Below are 23790 nucleotides of genomic sequence, written 5' to 3'. Positions count from 1 at the left end.
TTATTATTATATTTTTATTTTTGTTATTTTCTTCTCTACTGCTTACTTTAGGCTTATATTGCTCTTTCTTTCCTTCTAGTTTTCAAAGGTGGAAGCTGGTTTCAGATCTTTCTTTTCCAGTATATGCATTTAATGCTAAAAAGCTTCCTCTCAGCACTGCTTTTGCTGCATCCCACAAATTTTGATGTTGTATTTTTATTTTCACTTCGTTCAAAATATTTTCACATGTGCTTTTACATCCAGAAGCACCCCCATGTCCATGGGCAGTTGTCAGGGCAAGGGGCAGCTAACTTTCTGCCACCTTCTCAGGTGAAGTGGCAGGAGTCACCCAGCCTGTGTTCTCACCATCTACCAAACTGTATTCCAGATTGGAGTATTAACAGCTAGTCTGTAAATTGAGATCGGAGTATTAACAGCTAGTCCCAAGTTGGGTTTGAGAACTTCCAGTAGGGTTTGATTCTGTGCTTACCTTCTAGAGCTTGAAGGGTTCTTGAGATATTCTCTCCCTTGAGGTAAGTGATCAACCATATAGGAGTGATTCTGGCCCCTTCTCTACTTGAGACAGAAGGATGGAAGTGACACAGCTTACATATAACTTACCAGGCTGGGCCGGTTCCACAGTGACATGACTTACATATGACTTGCATTGCAGGCCGGTCCCCTGTGTCATTATGCTGATGGTCTAGAAATGTTTATTTCTGGGAAACCGAAGTGACTCAGGTTGTAACTTAAGCTCAGCCAGACATTCTCTTGAGATACAGAAATTATTTAGTGGCATCAAAAAAGAAAGTTTAAACATTTTAATTTCAATAATTGTTATCTTTCTTTTCTCCAGCTTATCATCACAGTAAAACTATTTTCCATAGTGTTCCTTAATTTTCACTGTCTTCTTTTTGGACCTTTCTTATTAAAGACCATAACCATAAAGCTCATTTCAGTGTGGTCATGGCCCATTCTCAGTAATGGTTAATGAATAGACAGATGGATGCATTGAGGCACAGAGATGTTAAGTGGCTTGCAGAAGTCACACGCGTGTTTCCTCACCATCTTTCAGACTATATTCCAGATCCGAATATTCATCACTTAGGCCTATTTTGAAAAGCACTTTGCTGAATACATGTGATTGCCCTCTGCTGGCATTTCTCTGTTCTTTATCTCATTTATAATCAATGCATGCTATTTGATTTTTTGATGATTGTTATCTACTTAGTATACATACTACAGATCAAATTCCAAATCCTATTAGAAGAGAACACAATATTAACAATAAGTTTACCTTACCCTGAGAGATGATGCAGCCACATGTGATATGATATAAAGGTGGTTTCTCTTGGGCTTCTTCCTCTTAGCACACTTGTAACCAGGCAGCTCTGGGTGATAGATTTTTCAAGTCCAGCTCCCTTGCCTCCTGTTGGGACAGCTCAGAGGCAGAGCGCAGGCTCCAGGGCCACGTGGAATCCAGTGGGAGGCCTATTCCCAGGGCCCAGGCCTGAGATGCACCTGTGCTCAGTTTCCCCTCCTCCCCACTGGCCAGAACCACTGGCTGGCTTACAGCTTCTCCCTTCAGGGTCTCCTTCTGGGGAACCCAACCTAAGCAACCTTCATTTGAGCTTGCTAAACTAAGGAAATATTAAAGAATATCTGAACATTCAGGTTTTTCTTTTATTGGAGGAGGGGTTGGTGGTCTCTACTGTTTCATTCATTTTGGGATCGTTTCTAAATGATTGCCTTGTAGCTATGGAAATCGTGGTGTCATCCACCTGTCTCCTCTGATAATTGTCTAGACATACATAGATAGAGCTCCACAGAGAAAACCAGCATGTATTTTATAGCTGACACCGTTAAATACTTCACAAGAAATAAAGGGATCTGTCATCACTTCTGCTGGGACATCTGCGATGCCTCCTTCAAGTGTGCCAAGTATGATTGCGTGCTCAGTTATGGCAAACAAACTCACTCAGCACTGATTGGATTCCAGGCTCCATGGTTCCCTTCTCGATGCGCATCTTGCACGCGGAGCTTCAGCAGTACCTGGGGAACCCACAGGAGTCGCTGGATAGACTGCACAGGGTGAAGACCGTCTGCAGCAAGGTAGGTGGCGCTGTCATTTTTCCCCGCCACGGGGAGAACACGCCCTCCACGCCCTCCCCACAAGACGTGCCTGTGGTGTTCCCTGCCCATCCTGCCCTGTGCACCATCGCTGCTTCTGCCTTCAGAAGGCTAGGTGACTCAGTTTGTGTGGACTGGTAGTCATGGCTCTTGCTGAAATATTTTTTAGGGATGGTAAGAGTTTCTAGCAGAGCTTAAGTCCTGCAATTCTTATTGCCTGGTACTATGAGAAGCCAAAAGGCAGAGACATCTTTCTTGCCAAGGCTGCCGGCTACAACTTCAAGGTCAGTGTGCCAGAGCACTCCTGTGTCCCACAAGTGCTCACATGCACCTGCCTTGTGCAGACAGAGGTGGTGCTGGAGCAGTACTGAAAGCAATCATGGTTTAAGCTTTCAAATCAAAGTAAGTGGTACTGCATTATGGCAACTGTCACTCATGATCCTGACTGCAAAGGCAGAGTCAGAGTGTTTTTGGACTCATTCTTGGTTGTGAAGTCACAGATAATGTGGGAGCCACCAAAGCCAAAGCGGCACATTATTACACTAACTGACATTGGGAAGAAATGTGGGACTCAGAGACTTTGCTGTCTACAGGCTGTTATAGATTATTCACCTCCGATTAGGAATGATCCTGCCTTTCTACCCATGTCACAGTGGTCCTGTGTAGGTTCAATGACATAAAGTATGCGGAAGTACTTTGAAAACTACAACAACAAGCAGTTATTAGGAGCAGCAGTATAGTATAATTTTTGGAAAAACTAAGATTCTTCTTGTCGAATTCCCCTTTTCACTTCCCAGCTGTTGTGATGGAATTTTTGTGGAGTTCCAAAACCGTGGTGTTGTCAGTGTTCCTAGCGAGGAAGGAAGGGCCCTCCTTGTCTGTGGAGAAAATCAGGCCTTTCTAGACAGCTCATTGCCCTGGGCTTTGCACCCACTTCCGCTTTTTTAATACCATAACTTAAAAGATAAAAAGAAAGACTGTTTGCTTTCTATACTATATATATAGTTTAGAAATTGTTGATGGAGAATCATGTTACCAACTGTTTTACATTTCAAAACTTTTCTTGAATCTTAAAACGGGGTTTAATTTTATTTACAGAAATTGGAAGCACATAACTTGAAATTGGGAAATTCTAAATCAGTGACTTTCTAAACTGTACACGAATTTTTCATTATCCTCCATGTCACGTTGTAGGAAATCTTTCTAGTATTGAGAAAGAAAATCCTGGGCCGTAGGGTGATTGTGGATGGAAAAGCCAAGTTAATTGAAGCAGTTTTGCAAGTCAGCTTTCCTGGTCCTAAAGTATTTCCTATTTCAGTATTATGCTTCTTAGATGCATACTACAGGCTGGATGCAGGGGCTCATGCCTGTAATCCCAGCTACTCGGGAGGCTGAGGCATGAGAATCGCTTAAACCCAGGAGGCCGAGGTTGCAGTAAGCCGAGATCAAGCCACTGCACTCCAGTCTAGGCAACAGAGCAAGACTTTGTCTCAAAAAAGAAAAAAAAAAAAACTGCACACTACAGTGTAGCGATCAGGGGAGCCACTTAGCACTAGCTGTGAAGCAGCAGGGTCAGTGGAACAGAGAGCAGGAGCTTCCCACACCGCTGCTCCAGGCACCTGCACCCACTCCACCTGACAGACTCCTTGGTCGCATTCATTATGAGCCAGCCACTGCTCTGAGTTCCAACATTAACTCATTTAATCCTTATCACAACCCTATGAAGGAGATGTTATTATCCCAGTTTACAGATGGGGAGACTGAGGCATGGAGAGGTTAGCCAACTTAGGATCACATGAGTTGAACCCAAGTCGTCTGGCTCTAGAGTCCATGCTCTTCTTCATCACTCGCCTGCCTCCGTCACTGTAATGTGTCCCGTTTGAAGGGAGAAGGACCGAGAGTCCTCTCTTCACCCTGCACCAGCATTTCTGCTCCAAGGAAGGACAGTGCTGTCCGAGGTCAACTGACATCTGCTCAGAAGACTCCCTGTGCTTCCCCCTGACTGATGCCTGGAGATGGGCTCGAGCCTGTGCTCTGCTGGCTGGACCCTCCTGAGACTCTTGCGGGGGCTTCCAGGCAACAGCAGTTGACAGCTGCGCATTGAGGGGTTGGGGAGAAACCAGAAGGATCAGTGCAGTCACATCCTAGGAACATATCTGTCAGGCTGACTGGGCTTGGGGCCACCGTCAGTGAGAGAGCCACTCATGCTTCTCGTTCCCTCCGCTAGTCTGCAGTTCCACCTGCCTCTCAGCGTGTGAATACATCACCACACTTCAGGCATCTCTCAGGTTTAAAGATACGTATATTTTCCTATGGCATGATCCAAATATAAGCCAGCATTCCTTGTGGTACTTAATTGAGGAAATCGCAATTTGTTCTAATCCTGGAAGAAAAACAAGCAGTTGGATTTATGAAAAGATGTGTGTTGGTCTTCACCTTAAAGGATTTTCATGGCTAATTTCAATATGTAATTACTATGTGTTCCTTTATGTGCTGACTTAAAATTTGACACCCTCTTGAGAGAGAGAGCTGCGCTGTGGCACAGCTGGTGGATGCCTGAACCACGAGAGAAAGACCCAGGGCGGGACCATGCAGTCAGCCTTGCCTCTCCGCCACCTTTGGCAGGAGAAGCAGCACCGTCGCCAACTTCCTCGCTCACTTCCTTGCACTTTAGGGGCTCGTGGCAGCATGTGGGCATTCTTAACCTTTCTGTGACTGGTTCAGTGTTGAACTGAAGCTTGTTCATTTGTTCATGCAGCAAATATCCATTCAGCACCTACTGAGTACTGCACGCTGGCAGCTGGGGACTGAACAGAACACAGCCTTGCCCTCAGTGAGTTTACAGTTTGGTAGATGATGCTTGTTTCACCTGTTCCTTTTAGGTTTGCAGCCATCACCAATACATCATGATCATCCAGAATTTAAACAGGGACAGTTTGTGTTCATGCTAGAATTTCTTTACTCAAGAAGTGTGTATTAGTCCATTTGGCATTGCCATAAAGGAATACCCGAGGGTGAGTCATTTATAAAGAAAAGATTTATTTTGGCTTACAGTTCTGCAGGCTGTACAAGAAGCACAGTGTCAGCAGCATCTCAGCATCTGCTTCTGGTGAGGCCTCAGGAAGCTTTTTTTTTTTTTGAAACAGAGTCTCGTTCTGTCACCCAGGCTGGAGTGCAGTGACGCTATTGGCTTACTGCAACCTCCACCTCCCAGGTTCAAGCAGTTCTCTTGCCTCACATCCTGAGTAGCTAGGATTACAGGCACCCACCACCACACCTGGCTGATTTTTGTATTTTTAGTAGAGACAGGGCTTAACCATGTTGGCCAGGCTGGCCTCGAATTCCTGACCTCAAGTGATCCACCTGCCTCGGCCTCCCAAAGTGCTGTGATTACAGGCATGAGCCACTGCGCCCGGCCAGGAAGCTTTTAATCCTAGTAGAAAGCAAAGGGGAAGCAAGTATGTCACACAGTGAGAAAGAAAGTGACAAGTGAAGAGGGGGAGGAGGAGGGAGGCACCAGAGTTTTTTTTAACAATCAGATCCCAAGGTAACTAATGGAGCCAGAACTCATTCATTGCCATAGGGAGGGTACCAAGCCACCCATGAGGGTTCCACCCCCAGGACACAGACACCTCCCACCAGGCCCCACCTCCAACGCTGGGGCTCACATTTCAACATGAGAGTTGGAGGGGATGAATGTCCAAACTCTACCATAGTGCAAAACTCTGAAAATACTAAAAGCCAGCCCACCACTGTTCTGCCAGTGTTGATTTGGTGGATTAAAGTGAACAGCTTGGTGTGGCCTTTGATCCTCTCTGCTCTCCACTGGTGAATAAAGAGAGAGGTCAGCCCAGAGACTCTCCAGGGTTCTCCAGCATGACTGTTCTGATTTTCCCAGACCTTCGCAACTCCAGGAAATCCTCAGGAAGTCTTAAACTTAGGATATGTTAGCGAGACCTCTCCCGGTGTGGACTGCTCTTTGCAGCATTGCTTAAAGCATTCACCACACCTGCCCCAAACCACACGTACACACACACAGCTCTGCTTGGGACACGCACTGCGTGTCCCAGCACTGAGGTGCTGTCCCGTGTTAACGCTGCATGGATGTGTGCTGAATGTATTATGTTGATTACCTACTAATGCCCACAGCAGCTGCAGGTGATTTCACTATCCTCGGTTCCCAGATGAGGAAAGTGGCCTTAGGGAGGTGAAGTATCCACCAGACAACTGCAGTGAGGCAGTGAGAGAGCCTGGCTGAGCCCCACCACACAGCTCCAGAAGCCTCACCCTTGACCATCTGTGGTTCTCTGTGAATGAGACCATCAGGATTGGGGTTTTTTCCTCCAAATACAGACTTTTCTCTGATGTCTTGTAAAGCAGGGGCTTTAAAGTTTGGTGTTAAGCATCACTTGAACAGTTCCAGAAATTTTAGCAATCCCGACCGCACTTGCTCCTGCCAAAAATTGTTCTCAGTAGGTTCAGGGAACTGTGAACTCTTCCAGTGGGTGAGGAGAGTCAAGCAGAGTGAAAAGAAATGAGTCTAGAATGTTAAACATTATTTCCTTTGGTGCCATTTTCCATTAGCTCCTCCTCCCGCAGCTTACCCTCCTTGGTCTGCACCTCTTGCCCTCGTCTTCAGCTCCACCTCAGGCTGCTAAGGGAAGCTGCGTGGGGAAGCCACCACCGCCATTCTGCATAAGAATTTCCAGTTACCACGTCCTGAGCGGGCAGTACCCAGGCCGAGCCCTGGAGTCCTGGATGACCCCTCCTCTCAGGTCTTCTGGGGGAGCTTGAGCAGGCGGAGGCCAGTGCTGGGGCTGCAGTCGGTGGCTGTTGACTGGCCCAGAGCCTTGATGCTGATCTGAGATGCTTAATTCAAGGACGTTCTACAAAACGAGATAGTTGTTTCTAGAAAGAAAGCAGGTATTTGGTTCACATTCCCCAAAGAACTCTGTCCCATTTGTTTTCACTGCTTGCATGGCATCTGTTGTTGATCTTCAAAGTAGGTTTTCGAGGCTGGAGGTCAGGAATGACTGTAGAATCAAATGCTTCAGAAGGGGGTAAACAGTAGCGCAAGAACCAAGCAAGGATGGCGGAAGGTTTTCATCCCATAGTGATCAAGTCAGCGCAGAGCATTCAGGTTGCTCAGAAAATGAACGTGCTGCCATTTGTACAGATGTGTGCTGAGCCCTGCTGTCTGATAATTGCCACTCCAGCAGAAGTCAAGTCTTCTCAGGTTCAGTTCCCAGCATGATTTCCCACAGGAAAAGAAGCCGCCCTTGGTGACAGCAGAGTGAGGTGCGGGAGGGCTCCAGAGCCGCTTGAGTGACAGGCAGCGCAGTGCCTGCCTCCAGTCACTCAGACCAGACCTCATGCAGGTTGGAGCTTGACATTCAGCTCTCAGAGAAGAGGCCAGAACAGACCCACCCCAGTCACCTGCGGGCTGCCGCTCACGAGAGTCGAGTGGTTTGAGACGCAGTAGCTGCCGAAGTAGCAAAGGAAGAGGCTGGTCGGGGTGCCGGCTGTCGAGTGTGCGTGGCCTCATGTGGGGAAGTGCTCGTGACATCACGTTCATTTCAAAGCCAGAACTATAATTACAATGTGACCGTGATGAAATCAGTGATACTTATTGGAGGAAGAATGCCCCAGTGTGTTCGTGGCATAAACGATGTGATGAAAGGCCGTTTAATTCCTCTTTTCTTATCCACGTCTCACTCAACGCGTGTATTCATTTTATCATGTCATAAGACCTTTTGCTGTTGAAAGAATGAAGACCATGGAGCAGGAGCGAAAATAAAGGAAGCCCAGAGAACGGCCGGTTCCGCTAGGGCGGAGGGGTGCCGGGAGCACGCTCTGGGCCGAGGCTCCTGGTAAGGGAGCGAACGGAGCGGGAAGCTAAACCCCCACGGATTCTCAGGGGCCGACTTCTCCTGTGTTGAAGATTCACCAAAGACTGATTCGAGTCTGTGTTCAGCATGTGTGTTTCAGATTAGAACAGTGTTGAGAATTTTTATATGGTGCCCAGTTTTAGTAGGACATCATTTAGGATCTTTATAAATGAGTTCAGGGTACTTCGTTTTATCTGTTGTCTTTGAGCCACTGAGTGAATTAGTAAATGTTTGGTGCAAATGTGATTGCATCAGTGAAGAAGAAAATATACCACGATTTAAAATAATCTTCCCATGCTACCGTGGCTTGGAAAAATCAGTGCCGCTGTCCTCTGACCCTGCTCCTCCCACGCGCCCTGCAGGCTGTCTCCCTCTTGGTCAAGACTCGAGAGAGCTTCACAGACCATTTGGGAAAGAGCCAAGGAAACACATTTCTACAAGCCATTTGCATAAGTAGACATAATCCATACGGAATGATGTACAGTTCGACTGTAGTTGCATTCGTCACTGACCTGCATCCGCCCGCACAGTCTTGAGTTCAGCTCCATCCTTCCCTGCAGTTCCTCAGCCTCCAGATTCTCCAGCTCAGCTTGGCTGAGAGTTCCAGGTTCATAGAAGTGCTTCTTTACAGACTGACTCCCAGCTGGAGGAGGCAGAGGATAAGGTACATTTTCGTGCACTCTGGAAAAGAAACGTATTCAACAATGTCGATGTAGCTTTTGCTTCTCTATTGATAGTTGCTAATATGGTAGTGAGAGCTTTGTTTGTAGGAAGAGTTAGTATCTTTTCTAAAAGGGGTTTTTGACAGATGGACATCTTCGGTTTTGCTGTCTTATTTGTAAGCAAAGTTAGAAACATAAACGAGAACAGGCGTGGCTGGCATCTAGCACTGTCAGGGCCAGCTCTCAGGGTCTGGCCACCCGCACACTGACAGTGGCCAGTTGCTGCCATCACCGTGCCTGACCAGAAGGCTTGGTTGCCCTGCTTTTCTGCTGCTCCCACAGAGAACAAATTGATTATGGCTAAATCAGATGAGATGGGAATGATTGGCAGGTAGGGAGAAGAAAGGAAATGCCGAGTGAGGATGGCCATCCAGCGAGGCCATGTCCCTGCTCTTTTCCATGGAAGCCCATGCTCCTGGAACCCTGTGTGTGCTCAGAATGTGCAAGCAGGGGAAACGGAGTGGAGCAGCGCTGGGCATCAGGGCTTTCCAGAGGAATGTCTTGACCCAGCTGGCAGTGGAAATTCACACCTTCAGAAACCTCTAGAGTTCATCGTGGCCAGTCCCGGGACATGGACTTAGGAATGCCCAGCCCTGCCCCCCAGCCATGGCAATGCGATTCAAAACCAGATGCACCAAATGTGAACTCGAAGGTCATAGCACTTGCCAGTGACCCAGTCCTGAAGCGAGCATGATAGCCCAGAGAAGAGGCCTTTGATGTAAGACTATTCTTAAATTGTGCATTCTTTGCCTTGCTTTTCTTGGCACTATATATGCTGTCAATCTGTGATCTGAATAGCAAGAAGAAAGTGCATTTTCAAGGTGTGAGGGGCCCAGAGGACACTGTCCCAAAAGCAGTGGTTGTGAGAGTGGCTTTGGAGTCAGGCTGACAGTCTGGAAGCTTCCAGGTCCACTCTGAAGTGCCGGCCGCATGACCAGTTGTCCAGCCTGTGTCTGCCTTGGCCTCCTTTGTGCAAGTGAGGAACATTGCTGATCCCCCGGGGTGGCAAGGGGGCACACGTAAGTGACCCCGCATGGTGCCTGGCACGTGGTCGGTGTTTCATGATTCTTTGAGAGCTTTGGAGCAGCTCCAAGAAACCTCTTTCACTTTGAAGAGGTCCCCTAGGAAGCTGTGGTGGGACTGGAAGGTCGCAGGACTTCCCAGAGTTGAAGTCTCTCCGGAACAGACCTGCTCCAACCTTGAGTCTCCACTCAGAAGGGTCCACTTAGTACGTTCTCGGGTCCTTGGCTTAGTGTCGGCCTCCCAGTAGTTGGTACACTAGATGCCTTGGGAATAAAGCCAGTTCCCTAAACCTATCCTGCGCTCACCCACGACCCGTGACAGCCGCCAAAGGGACAGGCACAAAGGCTCCTTCCTCAAGGCCCCTGCAGACAGCACTTTCCACACTGAAGGTGTCCGTGACCCAGCCAGAAAACCTGCTTCACCACCTCCTGGATAACTGCATAGGATGAGAACACAGATTTGGGTCTCTTTAAATATGAATAGGTTACAGATTGCCTTTTTAAATATTGCTTGAGATCAAGTGGTGGTGGTTATATATGGAGTCAAGCAGCTGGGATATTCATTCGAGGCATATAATTTTCTTCATTCTTGGGACAAAACACAAGCAGGTTTTTCATTTTGAATCATTGGTCTTCCCTCCCGTACCGTGGGCAGGTGTTGATGGCTCCCCACCTTGTTAGCCTGAAGCCTGTTCATCCCTGGACCGGCCACGACATGCCCAGTGCAGTACCCCCCATGGTGGGGCTGGCAGCAGCCCCTCCACACTGCACAGAACAGTCCGAGTCTGGAATCGTCTCTTCAGCCGCACAGCTGTTCGATGTGTTATTTTCTCCAAACTCCTCTTCCATGCATTTCCAAGCAGCATCTTCTCATGATTACAGTTGCTTTCAGAGATGAGCTCATGCTAAGATACCCAATGAAGAACCCCGTTCAGAATTTTCTTTTTTTTTTTTTTTTTTGAGACAGGGGGTCTTGTTCTGTCACCCAGACTGGAGTACAGTGGCATGAACATGGCTCACTGCAGCCTTGACCTCCCTGGTTCAAGCAATTCTTCTGCCTTGCCCTCCTGAGTAGCTGGGACTACAGGCGTGCACCACCATGACTGGCTAATTTTTAAACTTTTTGTAGAGATAGGGTCTCACTGTGTTGCTCAGGCTGGTCTTGAACTCCTGGACTCAAGCAGTTCTCCCACCTCAGCTTCCCAAAGTGCTACGACTGACTATAAGCGTGAGCCACCATGTCCAGCCTAGAATTTTCAAATTAAAGCTAAACCTCCAGCGTGTTTCAGTAGAATGGCCTCAATGCACTATTCCCCAGCAAAGGCTTCAGTTAAAGGTGCGGGGTGACGTCGACTGACCTGTGTGTTAGCCATCAGTTGCTGCCTAACAGATTATCTGCAACTCTACGGGCTAAAATTTACCACAGGGATGTATAACCTCACTATTTCTGTGGGTCTTGAGTCCAGCATAGCTTCTGGGTCGCACTGGCTCAGGTCTGTCCTGAGGTTGCAGTTAGGATACTGACTGCGCTGTCTCACCTGAGGGCTCAGCTGGGACTGGAGAACTGGGCTCCTGGAGGCTCCGTCATACACCTGCCGAGTTCTGCTGCTACGGGTGAGAGGCTGGTTCCTGGCCTCATGGTTCTTTCTGTGGGGCTTCTCGTGCATCTCACAGCATAGCAGCTGGCTCCCTGCAGAGAGGGAGGGAGGAGGAGGAAGCCACAGCGCCTTGCAGGCCGGGTCTCAGAGGTCTCCCTGTCCCCTCCACCTGGTTCTGTTTGTTGGACAAGTCACTAAGTCCAACCCACACGCCAGGGATGGGAATGAGGCTGCCTTTTGAGGAGTGCTCAGGAATGCATGGCCGCGTCTAAACTACCACACTGTGGCCAGTCAACTGGGTCTGTTCCACTTCAGGATGCACAGGCCTCTCCTGGCCCTGCAGGACAGGCTCACCTGCCTCCACCCCAGGCCGTCCTGGTGTTTGTGAACTGCACTTCACCCTGCCAGCATGCGGCTCGTACTGGGAGGCCCATGGGCTCCGGGAGGACTTCCCTTCAACTGCCAGGCACCTTGAAACTGCCCAGCAGCCAAACCTCGGAGCTGTGGAAGCTCCCGGATGTTCAAAGACCCACTTAATATTTTATAGTCAGTGCAGCATTAATTTCATTGCTCCCCAATCCCACATACGGAAACCTTTCACAGTTTAGTACAGGGATGATGGTGAAAGAGATGCCACAGGGAAATCCAAGGCAGTGGGATTGTTTAGTTCCTGGCTGCTTCTCCTTTTATTTGTAATCCAAGGCAGTGGGATTGTTTTAGCTTCTCCTTTTATTTGTAATCCAAGGCAGTGGGACTGTTTAGCTTCTCCTTTTATTTGAAATCCAAGGCAGTGGGACTGTTTAGCTTCTCCTTTTATTTGAAATCCAAGGCAGTGGGACTGTTTAGCTTCTCCTTTTATTTGTAATCCAAGGCAGTGGGACTGTTTTGCTTCTCCTTTTATCTGTAATTAATATCCATTCAGCATTTTTAAAGCTTACAAAATGCTTCGAGCACATTCTCATTGGAGTTCTGTGATTTGTAAAACAGGCATGTGAAAACGTTGGAAGCTAAGGAAATAGGAATTCAGAGAAGGTACACGGAAAGTCAGCCTGGACTTGAACCCACGCCTTCTGGCACCGAACATCCCTGTTCTCGTCACTGCAGCACTTTGCTCTGTGTGTGGAAAGCGTGAAGGGCCCCTGCAAATGGGCATGATGCTGCCTCCTCCACAGGCTTATTTTTGTGAAATCAAACAGAATACTGTTTGTGCTTAAAAACCATCCTGCGCCCCCATCTGTAAACTACATCGTCCCTGGTACTTCCCAGCAGGCGCTAAGCACCGCCCACACTGCCGGCGCCTGACCAGACAGCTCCACTGAGCTCCTGACCCAGCTTCAACCCGCCGGAAGCAGCTCCCAGGGAATGTGCAGAAAGGTGCCTCCAACACCCGGCCCTTTCTGCCCCTTGGCCCCTGTGGTCACTCTCCCCTCCACAGTCCTGCCCCCGCAGTTGGTCGCTTACTGCCCTGTGCATCTTCCTGAAGCACCTGCACTGTTGCCTCATCTCTGTCCTCTACCTCCTACGCCCTCGCCTGGGCCCTCAGTGGCTTCCAGCAGGGAGGGTGTGGGTGCAGTGATTCGGCACAAGTGCTTCAAATCATGCCCCTACTCCTCACAGCCTCTTCTCAAACGAACCGGATGTGGCGTGCTGGGCCTTTATTCTTCTGGGACACAAACACAGGACTGCCGATTGGTCTCTCACATAGACCCTGGAGTCTGGTCCTTTCGTCTGGGGCAAAAGGAACCAAGGAGGAAATTCCAGCCGCACCACATTTGCAGACGACACACTGTCGGGCTTTTTTTTGCAATAACTGCATTTCCTAAGTAATTCAGGCTTTGGATTGGGAACGTGTCTGTCACTTTCCTTTATAGAAATAACCTTTTGTAAATCAATGTACTGTTACTTTATAAAGCCAGACAACTGTCTCTAGATAGACAGCAATAAAAGCTACCAACTGTGAACTGCTGTTTCTGTTCTGTTCACTCATGGATGCTCTTCTGCATCACACTGGGACCTATTAATTGACATTAAATGACACACCCTACAAATGAAACAATAGTCACCGAGGGTCAGAGGGTCGTGTCTGATGTGCCTATGCTCGTGTCAACAATAGGTGCCATCTCCAGCTGTCCCTTTCTCGGGCTGAAGCACCTCAGTGACCCAGATCCCTGCAGGCACTTGGCATCGTTCTGTGCGTCCCTCTGCCCCAGCCAGAAGGGTGCTTTTTGCAGAGGGAGGGGTGTAGCCTGCCTGGTGTCTCCGTGTCCTACCCGTGTGCCCTCCCAGCTGGGTAGATGGGTCTGGAGGGGTGTAGCCTGCCTGGTGTCTCTGTCTCCTACCCCTGTGCCTTCCCAGCTGGGTGGGTGGGTCTGGAGGGGTGTAGCCTGCCTGATGTCTCCATCTCCTACCCCTGCGCCTTCCCAACTGGGTAGGTGGGTCTGGGCTGAAGCAGCTGCTGCAGGTGGAGCGCCCGTCACTCACGTGCTCTGCTTTTGATGCCTCTACTACAATGGAGCTTCTGTTTCTGCCTGCATTTATGCATCACTGGGCTGGGAAACTCTTTTTCCTTCTTTCTAGACCTTTCTCTTCCTGCTGCCCTTCTGAAAGACCTCATTCCCCCTTCTCCCCTCATTAGCCATGACAGGGGGCGTTGGCCCCAGCGTAGCTTGTGCTGAGACCACCATGGCCCTGTGGTGCAGGTCTTCTCTCAGGCCTTGCACGCTTACTACAGAGTCCTGGGGTGTTTCTGCAGAGTTTTCTTCTCCACTCAGCATGTAGAGAGATCACCCATGGCATGGAGAGATTGCCCAGGCCCACAGAGACCTCACCGCGTGGAGGGTTTGCCCAGGCCCGTAAAGCCCCCACCACGTGGAGAGTTCACCCAGGCCCGTAGAGCCCCCACAGTGTGGGGAGGCACAGAACAAGCGCAGGAGTCCACTGACCTGGTACATCACACCCCGGGGACCACCAGTGGGCGTGTTCAAGGCTCCACTGACCAGGGCGCTGCCAGGTCTGGCTCGAGCAGTGGCTTTGCCTCTGTGATGGGTGTGCCGCTCCTGTGTTCCCTCTACACTAGCCTGAGGGAAGTCAGTGTCCTTTTTTTAGTAAATTTTAATTTTTGTGGATACATAGTAGGTGTTTATGGGTTATAGGAGATATTTTGATACAGGCAGGCAATGCGTAATAATCACATTGGGTAAATGGAGTATCCAACCCCTCAAGCATTGATCCTTTGTGTTGCACCAAACCAATTATACTCCCTCAGTTATTTTTTTAATGTGCACTATAGTCACCCTTGTACTAGCAAATACTAGGTTTTATTCATTCTAATTTTTTTTGTACCCGTTACCATCCCCACTCCATCCCCCACTACTGTTCCCAGCCTCTGGTAACCATCCTCCTGCTCTCCATCTCCATGAGTTCAGCTGTTTAATGTTTAGCTCCCACAGATAAGTAAGAACATACAATGTTTGTCTTTCTGTGCCTGGCATATGTCACTTACACAGTGACCTCCAGTTCCATCCATGCTGTTGCAAATGACAGGATCCCATTCTTTTTTATGGCCGAATCGTACTCCATTGTGTATACGTAGCAAGTCCTTTCTCCCCTCGTCTGCTGATGGACACTTAGGCTGCTTCCATGTCTTGGCTGTTGTGGACAGTGCTGCAGCGCGCACGGCTGTGCAGAGATCTCTGATAGACTGATTTCCTTTCTTTTCTTTGGGTGTGTATCTAGGCGTGCATTGCTGGGTTGTATGGTAGCTCTATTTTTTGGTTTTTTGTGGAAACCTCGAACTGTTCTCCGTAGTGGTTGCAGTGATTTGCATTCCCACCAACTGTGTACAAGGGGTGAGGGAAGTTAATTTCATAGGAACACCAAGCCTTTCCTTTTTGTCAGTTTCTGTTCTTATGATCATCCCTTAGAAGACAGATTCCCTGAAGAATGCCGTTTTACCTAGTTTAAACTGGCTAGAGTCTTTTCAAGATTACCATTTTGAACCCCATGTTGTCCTCTGAGTCATCGAGGTAGCCCAAGATAACGGTTAAGAGGAAAAATTCTTTGTGTTGACAGCAAGCTGTTCTCCAGTTTGTGTTAAGTAATGGCCCCTGCAGGTGAGGAGAGGCCGCTTTCGTCCTCAGCATGTGTAGATCAGGGAGTCCGACAAACAGAAATCCTCACCTCCTGGGGCGGGTCATGTGGGGAGTGTTAACTGGCAACATGATCTAAATTCTCTACCCAGATCACAGCAGCAACAGCAGCTTTGCTTTCAGAGAAGACAAAACACAAAAGAAGTGCCCAAAAGTTACAAACCAAGCAATAAAAACTGTGGAAAGTGACCTGTTGCACAAAACGTATTTGGTACATTAAAAAGGCCACTAGCACAGTGCTCTGTGGGAATGAGACTGACATTTTCACAGAGGGTCATCACCACTCTCATGTGACATACTCGATGCTTTTTTTTAAAGACAGGGTCTCACTCTGTCACCCAGGCTGGAGTGCAGTGGTGCAATCACTGGTCACTGCGGCCTTGAAGCCTTGACCTCCCAAGCTCAAGTGATCCTCCCACCTCAGCCTCCCAGGTAGCTGGAACCACAGGTGCACACCACCGTGCCCAGCTAATTTTTTGTATTTTTGTAGAGGTGGGGTTTTGCCATGTTGCCCAAGCTGGTCTCAAGTGATCCGCCTGCCTCGGCCTCCCAAAGTGTTGGGATTACAGGTTTGAGCCATCACTCAATCCCAAAAGTGTTGGGATTACAGGGTTGATGCTTTTCTTAAAAAACATATTCCCTATGTATGATGTCTGCAGATACTTCAAGAACATCATAAACACCACTTTCACCATCAGCTGGGAGCAGAGTCCCTGCCTGTTCATTGTCACGCCAGCCATAGGGACTGGGGATGTTTACACTGTGTCCCTGTGGGTGAACTGGGTAAGGAAAAGATGGTGCCCATACACCGTGGAATACTACGCAGTCATAAAAAAAGAACCAAATCATGTCCTTTGTAGCAATGTGGATGCAGCTGGAGGCCATTATCTTAAGTGAATTAACACAGAAACAGAAAACCAAATAGTGAATGTTTTCACTTATAAGTAGGAGCTAAACATTGAATTCACGTGGACCTACAGAAGCAAAACATAGACACCAGGGACTGCCAGTCGGGGGAGGGTGGGAAGGGAGGAAGGGCTGAAAAGCAATCTGTTGGGCCCCACACTGACTCCCTGGGTGATGGCTTCAGTCACACCCCCAACCTCAGCATCACCCAGTATGCCCAGGTAACCTGCACACGTACCGCCTGAATCTAAAATGAAGTTGCAATTTAAAATAAAATATCAAATGTTTTAATATTTTTTAAAAATATGTGTGAACATCCCTTGACAAATTGTTTTCATCCAGAGAAATTTGCTGTACTGAGAATATATTATAACAAAGTCTCAGACAAAAATTGGTTCCCATGATTTTGTCCTTCTCATTTGGAATGATTGCAGATCCTGGCCAATTTGGAGCAAGGCTTCGCAGAAGATGGGGCCATGAGCGGCGTGACTCAGGAGGGCAGACAAGGTGGGTCGGCCGGCCTTTGCTGATTAGATGCTTCTCGGACGTCACTGAGAGACTGAGTCCAAAGCCTCTCGCTTCCTCTTGTTCTCCTTTCCTTTTCGTGGTCAGCACTGCACACATCCATTCATGCATTTGCCACTCACTCCTTTCTTGGGGAAGCCAGGCACATCACTGGGTGATGCTGTGGGTGCACCGTGCAGCCTCAGACCCGAACCCTGCACACGGGGAGAAGACTCGCCTTCACCACAAAAGCACACGGCCCGGAACCTGGCACCCCGAGTGGTGGCCTGAGTGGGTGTGAGGAAGGAACCCAGCCCAGCTGAAGGGGCCCAGAGAGGACTCCGCGTCAGGGACAGAGGCTCGGGAGGGTGGTTCAGAAGGAGCAGGAGTGGAAGATGGGCGCTGCCCAGAGCCTGGGGGCAGGCTGAGGGGGCTGGGCGGTTTCCCTGAAGCAGTGGAAAACCCCTGGGGTACTGGGTGGGTTGACAGCCGATCCGCACAGTGAGGCCATGACATGAGCCGATCCGCACAGTGAGGCCATGCCGGCTGCGTCTTGGGGAGTGCGTTAGCCAGGAGTGAGCTTCCGATCATGCTTGGAAACCCGGCCTGAGTGCTCCCTCCCGGGCAGCCCCGCTGAGCCTCACTCCCTCACTGCTTGTGGCAGCATCTCCCCACAGGCCTGGTTGCCTGGTCATCTCCTCCTTCCCATAGCTTCTGTCCTACTCGGTGTGCAGCCCAAGTCAAGACCGAGTGGTCTCTGTTTCTGCAGGTGTGCTGGGGTTTCTGGGGAGCTGCTGGCTGGTGTGAGCTGAACATGTGTGAGGTGTGTGTGTGGTGGGTGGACGTTGAATGTGCATGTTGTGGCATGTGGTGTGGGTGTGGTGTGTGCTTGTGTGTGCACTTGTGCGCTCTCTTTTCAGTAATTTAATTGAAAGTAGAGTGACAAGGTCTGAAGGAGAGACGTTGCCATCTGCTCCTGGATGTCCCATCCAGCATTCTTGGCACCCAGTCATGTTACCCCTTGTGGGGCTCCCGCTTTGGTGGGAATGAGCATGTAGTTATCAGAGAGCAGAAGGCTGTTCCTGGAAATCTAACAAAAGGTTACACCATGAGCATTTGTAAGGAGGGTAGGGGAGGATTTAGAGCAGGAAAGGAAACTGCAAAGATCATCAGAATAAATATGCAATTCATTGAGATAATCCATATTTTACCTTCATTAAGAGAAGATATTCAGAATTTCTTTTCACAAAAATAATGGTACAAGGGGAATATAAGCAGCTCATGTGTTTTTAATTGCTGAAAGGCAAGGAGAGTTAAGTTTTTAATTCTAGCAATTAAGTTTCTGTGTGTTCTCCTGAAGCACACTGAATACACATCGTTTCTAGGTGATTGTTGTCTCACTGTGGACAGTTGGTGCCAGCTGTGGGAGGAAGGTCAGCTTCAGCCTCCTAAATCACAGCCTCAGAGGCGGCCGGGGACACGCGGCTCCCAGTGCCCAGCAATGAGGGAGGCTGGAAGTGCTCCCAGGGACTGGTGCTGTCCAGGGTGGCATCTTGGCACTTCACACTTGGGGTGTGGACTTTTGTTAGAGGAAGTGGGCACAGTACAGGCGCAAGGAGCACTGGACAGGGGGTCAGATGGAAACGTCCCTGTCCTCTCTGGACCTCAGCTTGCCTGTCGATAACATACTCATTTCAGATGAGCTCAGTCCTCAACCTGCGCCTTCCCCCTGGCCAACCCAGTAATAAACAGGTGCCATTGGTCAGCCCGCCCTCCCCCAGGGCAGCTCCCAGGGGCCTTTGCAGACCCCAGCAAGTCCACAAAGCCAGTTTGGAAACTTCTAGAAGAGATGGGCCCTGAAGGTTTGAAATCAGTGGAGGGATGGCTGCTAACTAACGAATGTGCAAGGGAGAGCAGGGAAGGACGGGCCAGGCTCAGGGTCGCGGTCAGCCACCGTGTGGCAGCAGGTGCTAGGGAAGGAAGCTGGCTGCAGGGGAGTGCCAAGTCCCCAGCGAAATGTGCCAGCCACTTGAGTTCTGGACCAGGGTGTGGCACTCCTTGGGGGAACTGTCATCTGCAGCAGCCCATGGCCGGGAGGCAGGGGAGGCCTTGTGGCTGGGCACGGGTAGGGCCCTCCGGGTGGCCTCCCATAGGTCAACTGTGAGAGGCTGGCAGCCACCCTGGCCAGTGGCCCTCCTGGCCTTGTCGAGCTACAGACAATGTCGTCGTTTTTGGCAGCTTTGCTCCTTTTCTCAGGGTTCTGGCTTTGGAAACGGGGCTTCCGGTCAGACCGTTCGGCTTCGTGTCTGGGCTGATGCTGAGCAGCCGCCCTCCTGGTTCTCTTGATGCCGAGGGTCTCTTCCCAAAGACACCTCTGGTCCCAAAGCGAGTGCCGTATTTTCTGCCTCAGCGCAGCCTGCAGCATATTGAGCATTCCAGGCTGAAATCCAGTGGTGTTAGCAAGAGGGATCTTTTAAAGTTAAATTAGAATTCACAGGACCCAATAATGGATGGCTAGAAAGAGCCTCACATGTATTTGTGCACTCACAGGCTGCTCTTACCTCACATGTGTTTGTGCACTCACAGGCTGCTCTTACCTTGCAGCCTCTGTCCGGCTGTGGAGGTCACGTCTGGGCCGGGTGATGTACTCCATGGCAAACTGTCTGCTCCTGATGAAGGTACGTGGGTGGCCGAGCAGGGCCGCCATGGGATCTGGAAGAGGGTATGTCAGTGGGAGCTGTGAGGGAGCCGGTGGTATAATAGATGCTGGCAGGGACAGGCCGGTGTAGCCGTGCAGAGAAGCCAGCTAAGTACTGGCTTCACAGGGAGCCCAGTGACACATTACGGGGCTATATTTACTTTCATTTCTACTGCGAGAAATTTCAACAGAATGTACAGTTTACATGATCAGATTTCATTATTGAGACGTGGGTCTAAATGATTTAATTTAAAGCATTGTTCATTTTCCCCCATTTTTCTCTGAATTCCATCCCCAGAAGGTGTCCTTTGTTCTCCCTGTCTTCATGGAGGGTGTTTTTTTCGCCTCTTGGTTTTGATTTTGTGATTGATGCTCACAACACCTGAAGACAAGCTTCCCCACAAGACCTTCTTAGGACGTCACCCCAGAGCTCTCAGCCCCCAGGAAACAGCTTAGAAATCAGGGAGCTGAACTGAGGCTGTCATTTGTTTTTCTGTGTCTCCTGGCTCTCGCTAGCCTGTGCAACGGTGTTTTTTGGCTCCTCTCTTTGTTTGGAATGCACCCCACGCCTGGCTTACCTCCCACACTGGGCGTCAGGGTGCCCTGTGTGGAGCTAGTGGCCCTGCAGCCAGCTGTGCATACTGAGAGCTGCTGCAGGAATCAGCTAGCAGCAGAAGCCCCTGAGCAGTGCTCATAACACCTCCTGGGCTGTTCTAAGACAGCGATCGTAACTCCTCCCACACCCATGCGGCTTTCATGTGGCCAAGGTCATTCCTGAGTTTGATTTTCAGCAAGGCAGAGCAGACAGTTTACCAGGTGGAGAACTGTGCTCACAGGCTCTGTCATGAACCCTGAAGTGGCAGCCCTGCTTGATGCACGGACCCTGCAGCATCCCCAGAGGTGACTGTGGCCCGGGGCACTGCTCCGAGCAGGCTGGGTGTGGGTGTAGATTCACAACCGTCAGCAGCTCAGGCATTCCGTCAGGAAGGTGTGCAGCACACACCCCGGCTTTAGTGCAGCCCTAGTGCCCAGCGCAGGGCCCCTGCCTTTGGGTTTCTGCAGCTGCGTCGGGCTGGACGCACAAGGAGACTCGGGGCATCCTGTTCGTCCTCTGTAGCAAGCAACCGTGACGCAGCCTCGCACTGCTGCAAAAGCCTCCGCGTCCTCCTTAAAAATAAGGGCATAGATCTGAGATCTCTGAAATTCCTCCCAGCTCTGACATTCACACAGCTCTCTCCTCTCCTTCAGCACACTGGATAAAGGAAATTACGGTTTTTAAGTAGCTCGGAGCACGTTTTTCTTCCATAGCCACCCCTGAGATATTCCCACTGAGGTCAGGTGCCCGCACGGTCACTTTGTTCTGGTCCTCACCCTCCTCCCACCCGCCCCCCTTCCCTTCTCCAGCCCCCTCTGGCTTCTGCAGCAGGGCTTGCCCACCTCCGAGTGGGAGTGAAAAGTAGGCCCTCCCGCTCCCCTGCCCTGGGCCTCCGTGCTGGAAGGCGGGAGGTGGCCTCTTCACCACCCAAGGCTGGGCCAGCAACCAGGTGACCCCGAAGCACCCGGCCTGACCCCTCTACCCCCCAAAATAGGCCATTCTCCCAGTGCTGCCTGTGGCCAGCCCTGACACCCCACCTGGCAGTCTGGGCGGTCCACAGTAGGCCTCCACCCGCTGAGAGTACTATCGGCTTCACCTGAAAGTCACCAGCTTGCTGGAACATTCTTATGCAAAGACATGAAGAACCAATTATAAATTCACAGGACTGGTGTTTCACTAATCATGGGGCTAAAACTCCCCAGGGAGGAAAGTTCCCTATTCCCCTGGCAGGCTTTTATTTGCATTTTAAGACACATTAATAGAAAACGATGGAGGGGGCTTTTCTTTGTTGCCCTGTAGTAGTACCACCACCACCAGGCTCCAAATGGGAGTCTTCCTCCTGTATTGCTGGGACTCAGTACAGAACATATTATTGCATTTCAAAAATACTTTTACAATGGACGTGATTTAATTTGAAAGTTCAGCTTAAGCTTTCATTTTCCTGAGTTAAAAAAAGGAGTAAAAAAATGTTGCAATTAAAGCCAATCCAAGCCGATGCACTCTCTTGCCATCTAGTGAGCATACAGGGTATTGCAACAGTGTGTGGTCTTAATAATAAGGGGGTATCCTGTTAATTAAATTATGTGTATGGGCTAACAATGAGTTATTTAATCAGCCGTTTAATTATCTTGAATAACATTTTTATTACAGTGAAATAAATATCAATTTAACTTCTTAACAATGAAATGTATTCATATGTTTTAGCCCTGGATAAATCTGCATGATATGCTATAATGCACAGTGGCACGTATTATAAAGCATTGAAAACGTCACTATCTTCACTTTTTAAATACTGCTTCCTCTCCTTAGGCCTCACCGTAGCCTTAGGGCACCTGCACTGGCAGACCATATGGATGCAGGTGCCTGCCACCTTAGGTGGCCTGGGCCCCCCCTCCCCCGGTGCCCCTGGGAGTCTACTTCCCTCCTGGTGTCCCCACAGCTCGCCAGTCTGCACATCACCACCCACCATGGCTCCGCACATGATGGAAAGGAGCAGGCAGCTGCATCAGCTACCTTCCGTCTTGCTGGAATTAGACTGCACAAGTCCTTTCTGGTTGCAGAACAGTTGTAAATCTAGTTTCACAGCCAGTAAACCACGTGTGGCTGCTGAGAAGAAATGGTGAAGATTGAGCTAAAATAGGCTTGTCCCTGGAAGCAAGTCATTCATGTCCTTCACAAAGCCAAATCTACGTGATCTGGGGAGTAGGTTAAGCTCTCTCTAAAGAGCTGCTTTTGGCCATTTTCCCTGATGGGAAAAGCCGGAGGATGCAGCCCCTGTTGGAAGGCAGGGCTGCTCCCCTAAACTTGTCCGATCAGGACCAGCCCAGGATGTGCAGGCCCCGCATCTGCATCAAGGGTGCCATGTCCATCCCAGCTGCAACCTCAGCCACCCCGAGTGCCCCCATGCCAGGTCACAAAGCCCTCCTCTGTGTGAGGGAACTGACACATGCTCACACACACGCACGCTCACACACTCTCGCACACATGCTCGCATACACACGCTCACACACGCGCACGCTCACACGCACGTTCACACACACGCTCACACGCTCTCATGCTCATACATGCACGTTCACACACGCTCACACTCGCACAACTAGACGGCAGAGACAGGCAGCAGGAAGGCGTGGGAAAGGAGACTGAGGCATGTGCTGTCTGGCTCCTCATGGGCGTCAGGCCTGGAATAAAATGAGTTTTAATGAGCTGTACTCGAAGGTACTAGACTGGAGAGTCTTTTTGTTTTTTGGGTTTTTTTTTTCCTTCCTACCAAACTGGAATTGTACTTGTCTTTCTTTGTAACATTCCAATTAGCAAGCTAGTAACTCCAGTCCCAGTTTGGAGGAAATGGAACATGTAGAAGAATAAATAAAAGTACCTTCTGGGATTTTACGATGAATAAGAAAGAAGGAAAACACCATTGGTGGCCATCGTTACTGCTGACCGTGTGCTTATAGCTAAGTGCTTGAATGCAGGGAAATATTTAGTGCAGGGCCTGCTGCACAGAGCTCGCTCAGTAAATGTGGCGATCACTGTCATACTAGAGAGAGCCCGAGTTTGTTGGGGACTTAAGACAAGCTACCACTGTGTCCCACATGACTTTGGCAAGACCTTCCTGCACTGAGGCTGCTTTGCTCACACCTGGAAAGGGGGACTGGGTCCACTCAGCATCCACCAAGTGCCTGCGATGGGCCGGCATGAGCGGGCAGACGGACAGTGAGACGGTGCTGCCAGGCCTTGTGCTTGAGGAGGGGCCGCGGGCCAGACCACCACAGACAGAGCAGAGTGATGAGGGATCCAGCAAAGGCTCTTGGCAGAAAGCAGATGCCCTGAGCACGGCAGCTGGCACAGCGCTCCTAAATGTCCCCCCGTAGCTGTCTCCGAAACGGGAGGGTCTCACGCGTGCCACAGAGAGCAGACGACATTCACGCATTCTGCTCTGCAAGGGTGGCCCCCGTTGCCATCCTCAGCCTCGGCAAAGTTGTTTTGTGGGTTTTCTCTACATTTAAAGATTTGACCTTAGTTTCTAGCATAGAAAAGTTTAACAGACACTTTAAAACTTTGGCTTATGTATTTGGAGGATGGAGATGAGACAGCGTTCGC

At 49.7% G+C, this 23790-nt stretch overlaps 1 protein-coding gene across 5 annotated transcripts in view; it reads left to right on the top strand.

Annotated features, from left to right (window-relative positions):
• Positions 1 to 23790, top strand: part of TRAPPC12 (trafficking protein particle complex 12) — a 120461-nt gene that overhangs the window by 65172 nt on the left and 31499 nt on the right. For 4 of the 5 annotated variants that reach the window (XM_030921516.1, XM_010357906.2, XM_010357905.2 and 1 more), the window contains exons 6-8: positions 1979 to 2091; positions 16828 to 16900; positions 19502 to 19575. In XM_030921516.1, the coding sequence (XP_030777376.1) occupies positions 1979 to 2091; positions 16828 to 16900; positions 19502 to 19575 (260 nt within the window). Of the gene's footprint in view, positions 1 to 1978; positions 2092 to 12956; positions 13301 to 16827; positions 16901 to 19501; positions 19576 to 23790 lie in introns of those variants that run through there. The other variant, XM_030921517.1, reaches the window with a different exon arrangement.

This window comes from Rhinopithecus roxellana, chromosome 17, assembly GCF_007565055.1.
Source record: "Rhinopithecus roxellana isolate Shanxi Qingling chromosome 17, ASM756505v1, whole genome shotgun sequence".
In the NCBI taxonomy this organism is placed as follows: domain Eukaryota; kingdom Metazoa; phylum Chordata; class Mammalia; order Primates; family Cercopithecidae; genus Rhinopithecus; species Rhinopithecus roxellana.
The sequence above is the reverse complement of the archived record's forward strand: the minus strand, read 5'-3'. Positions and strand labels throughout refer to the sequence as shown.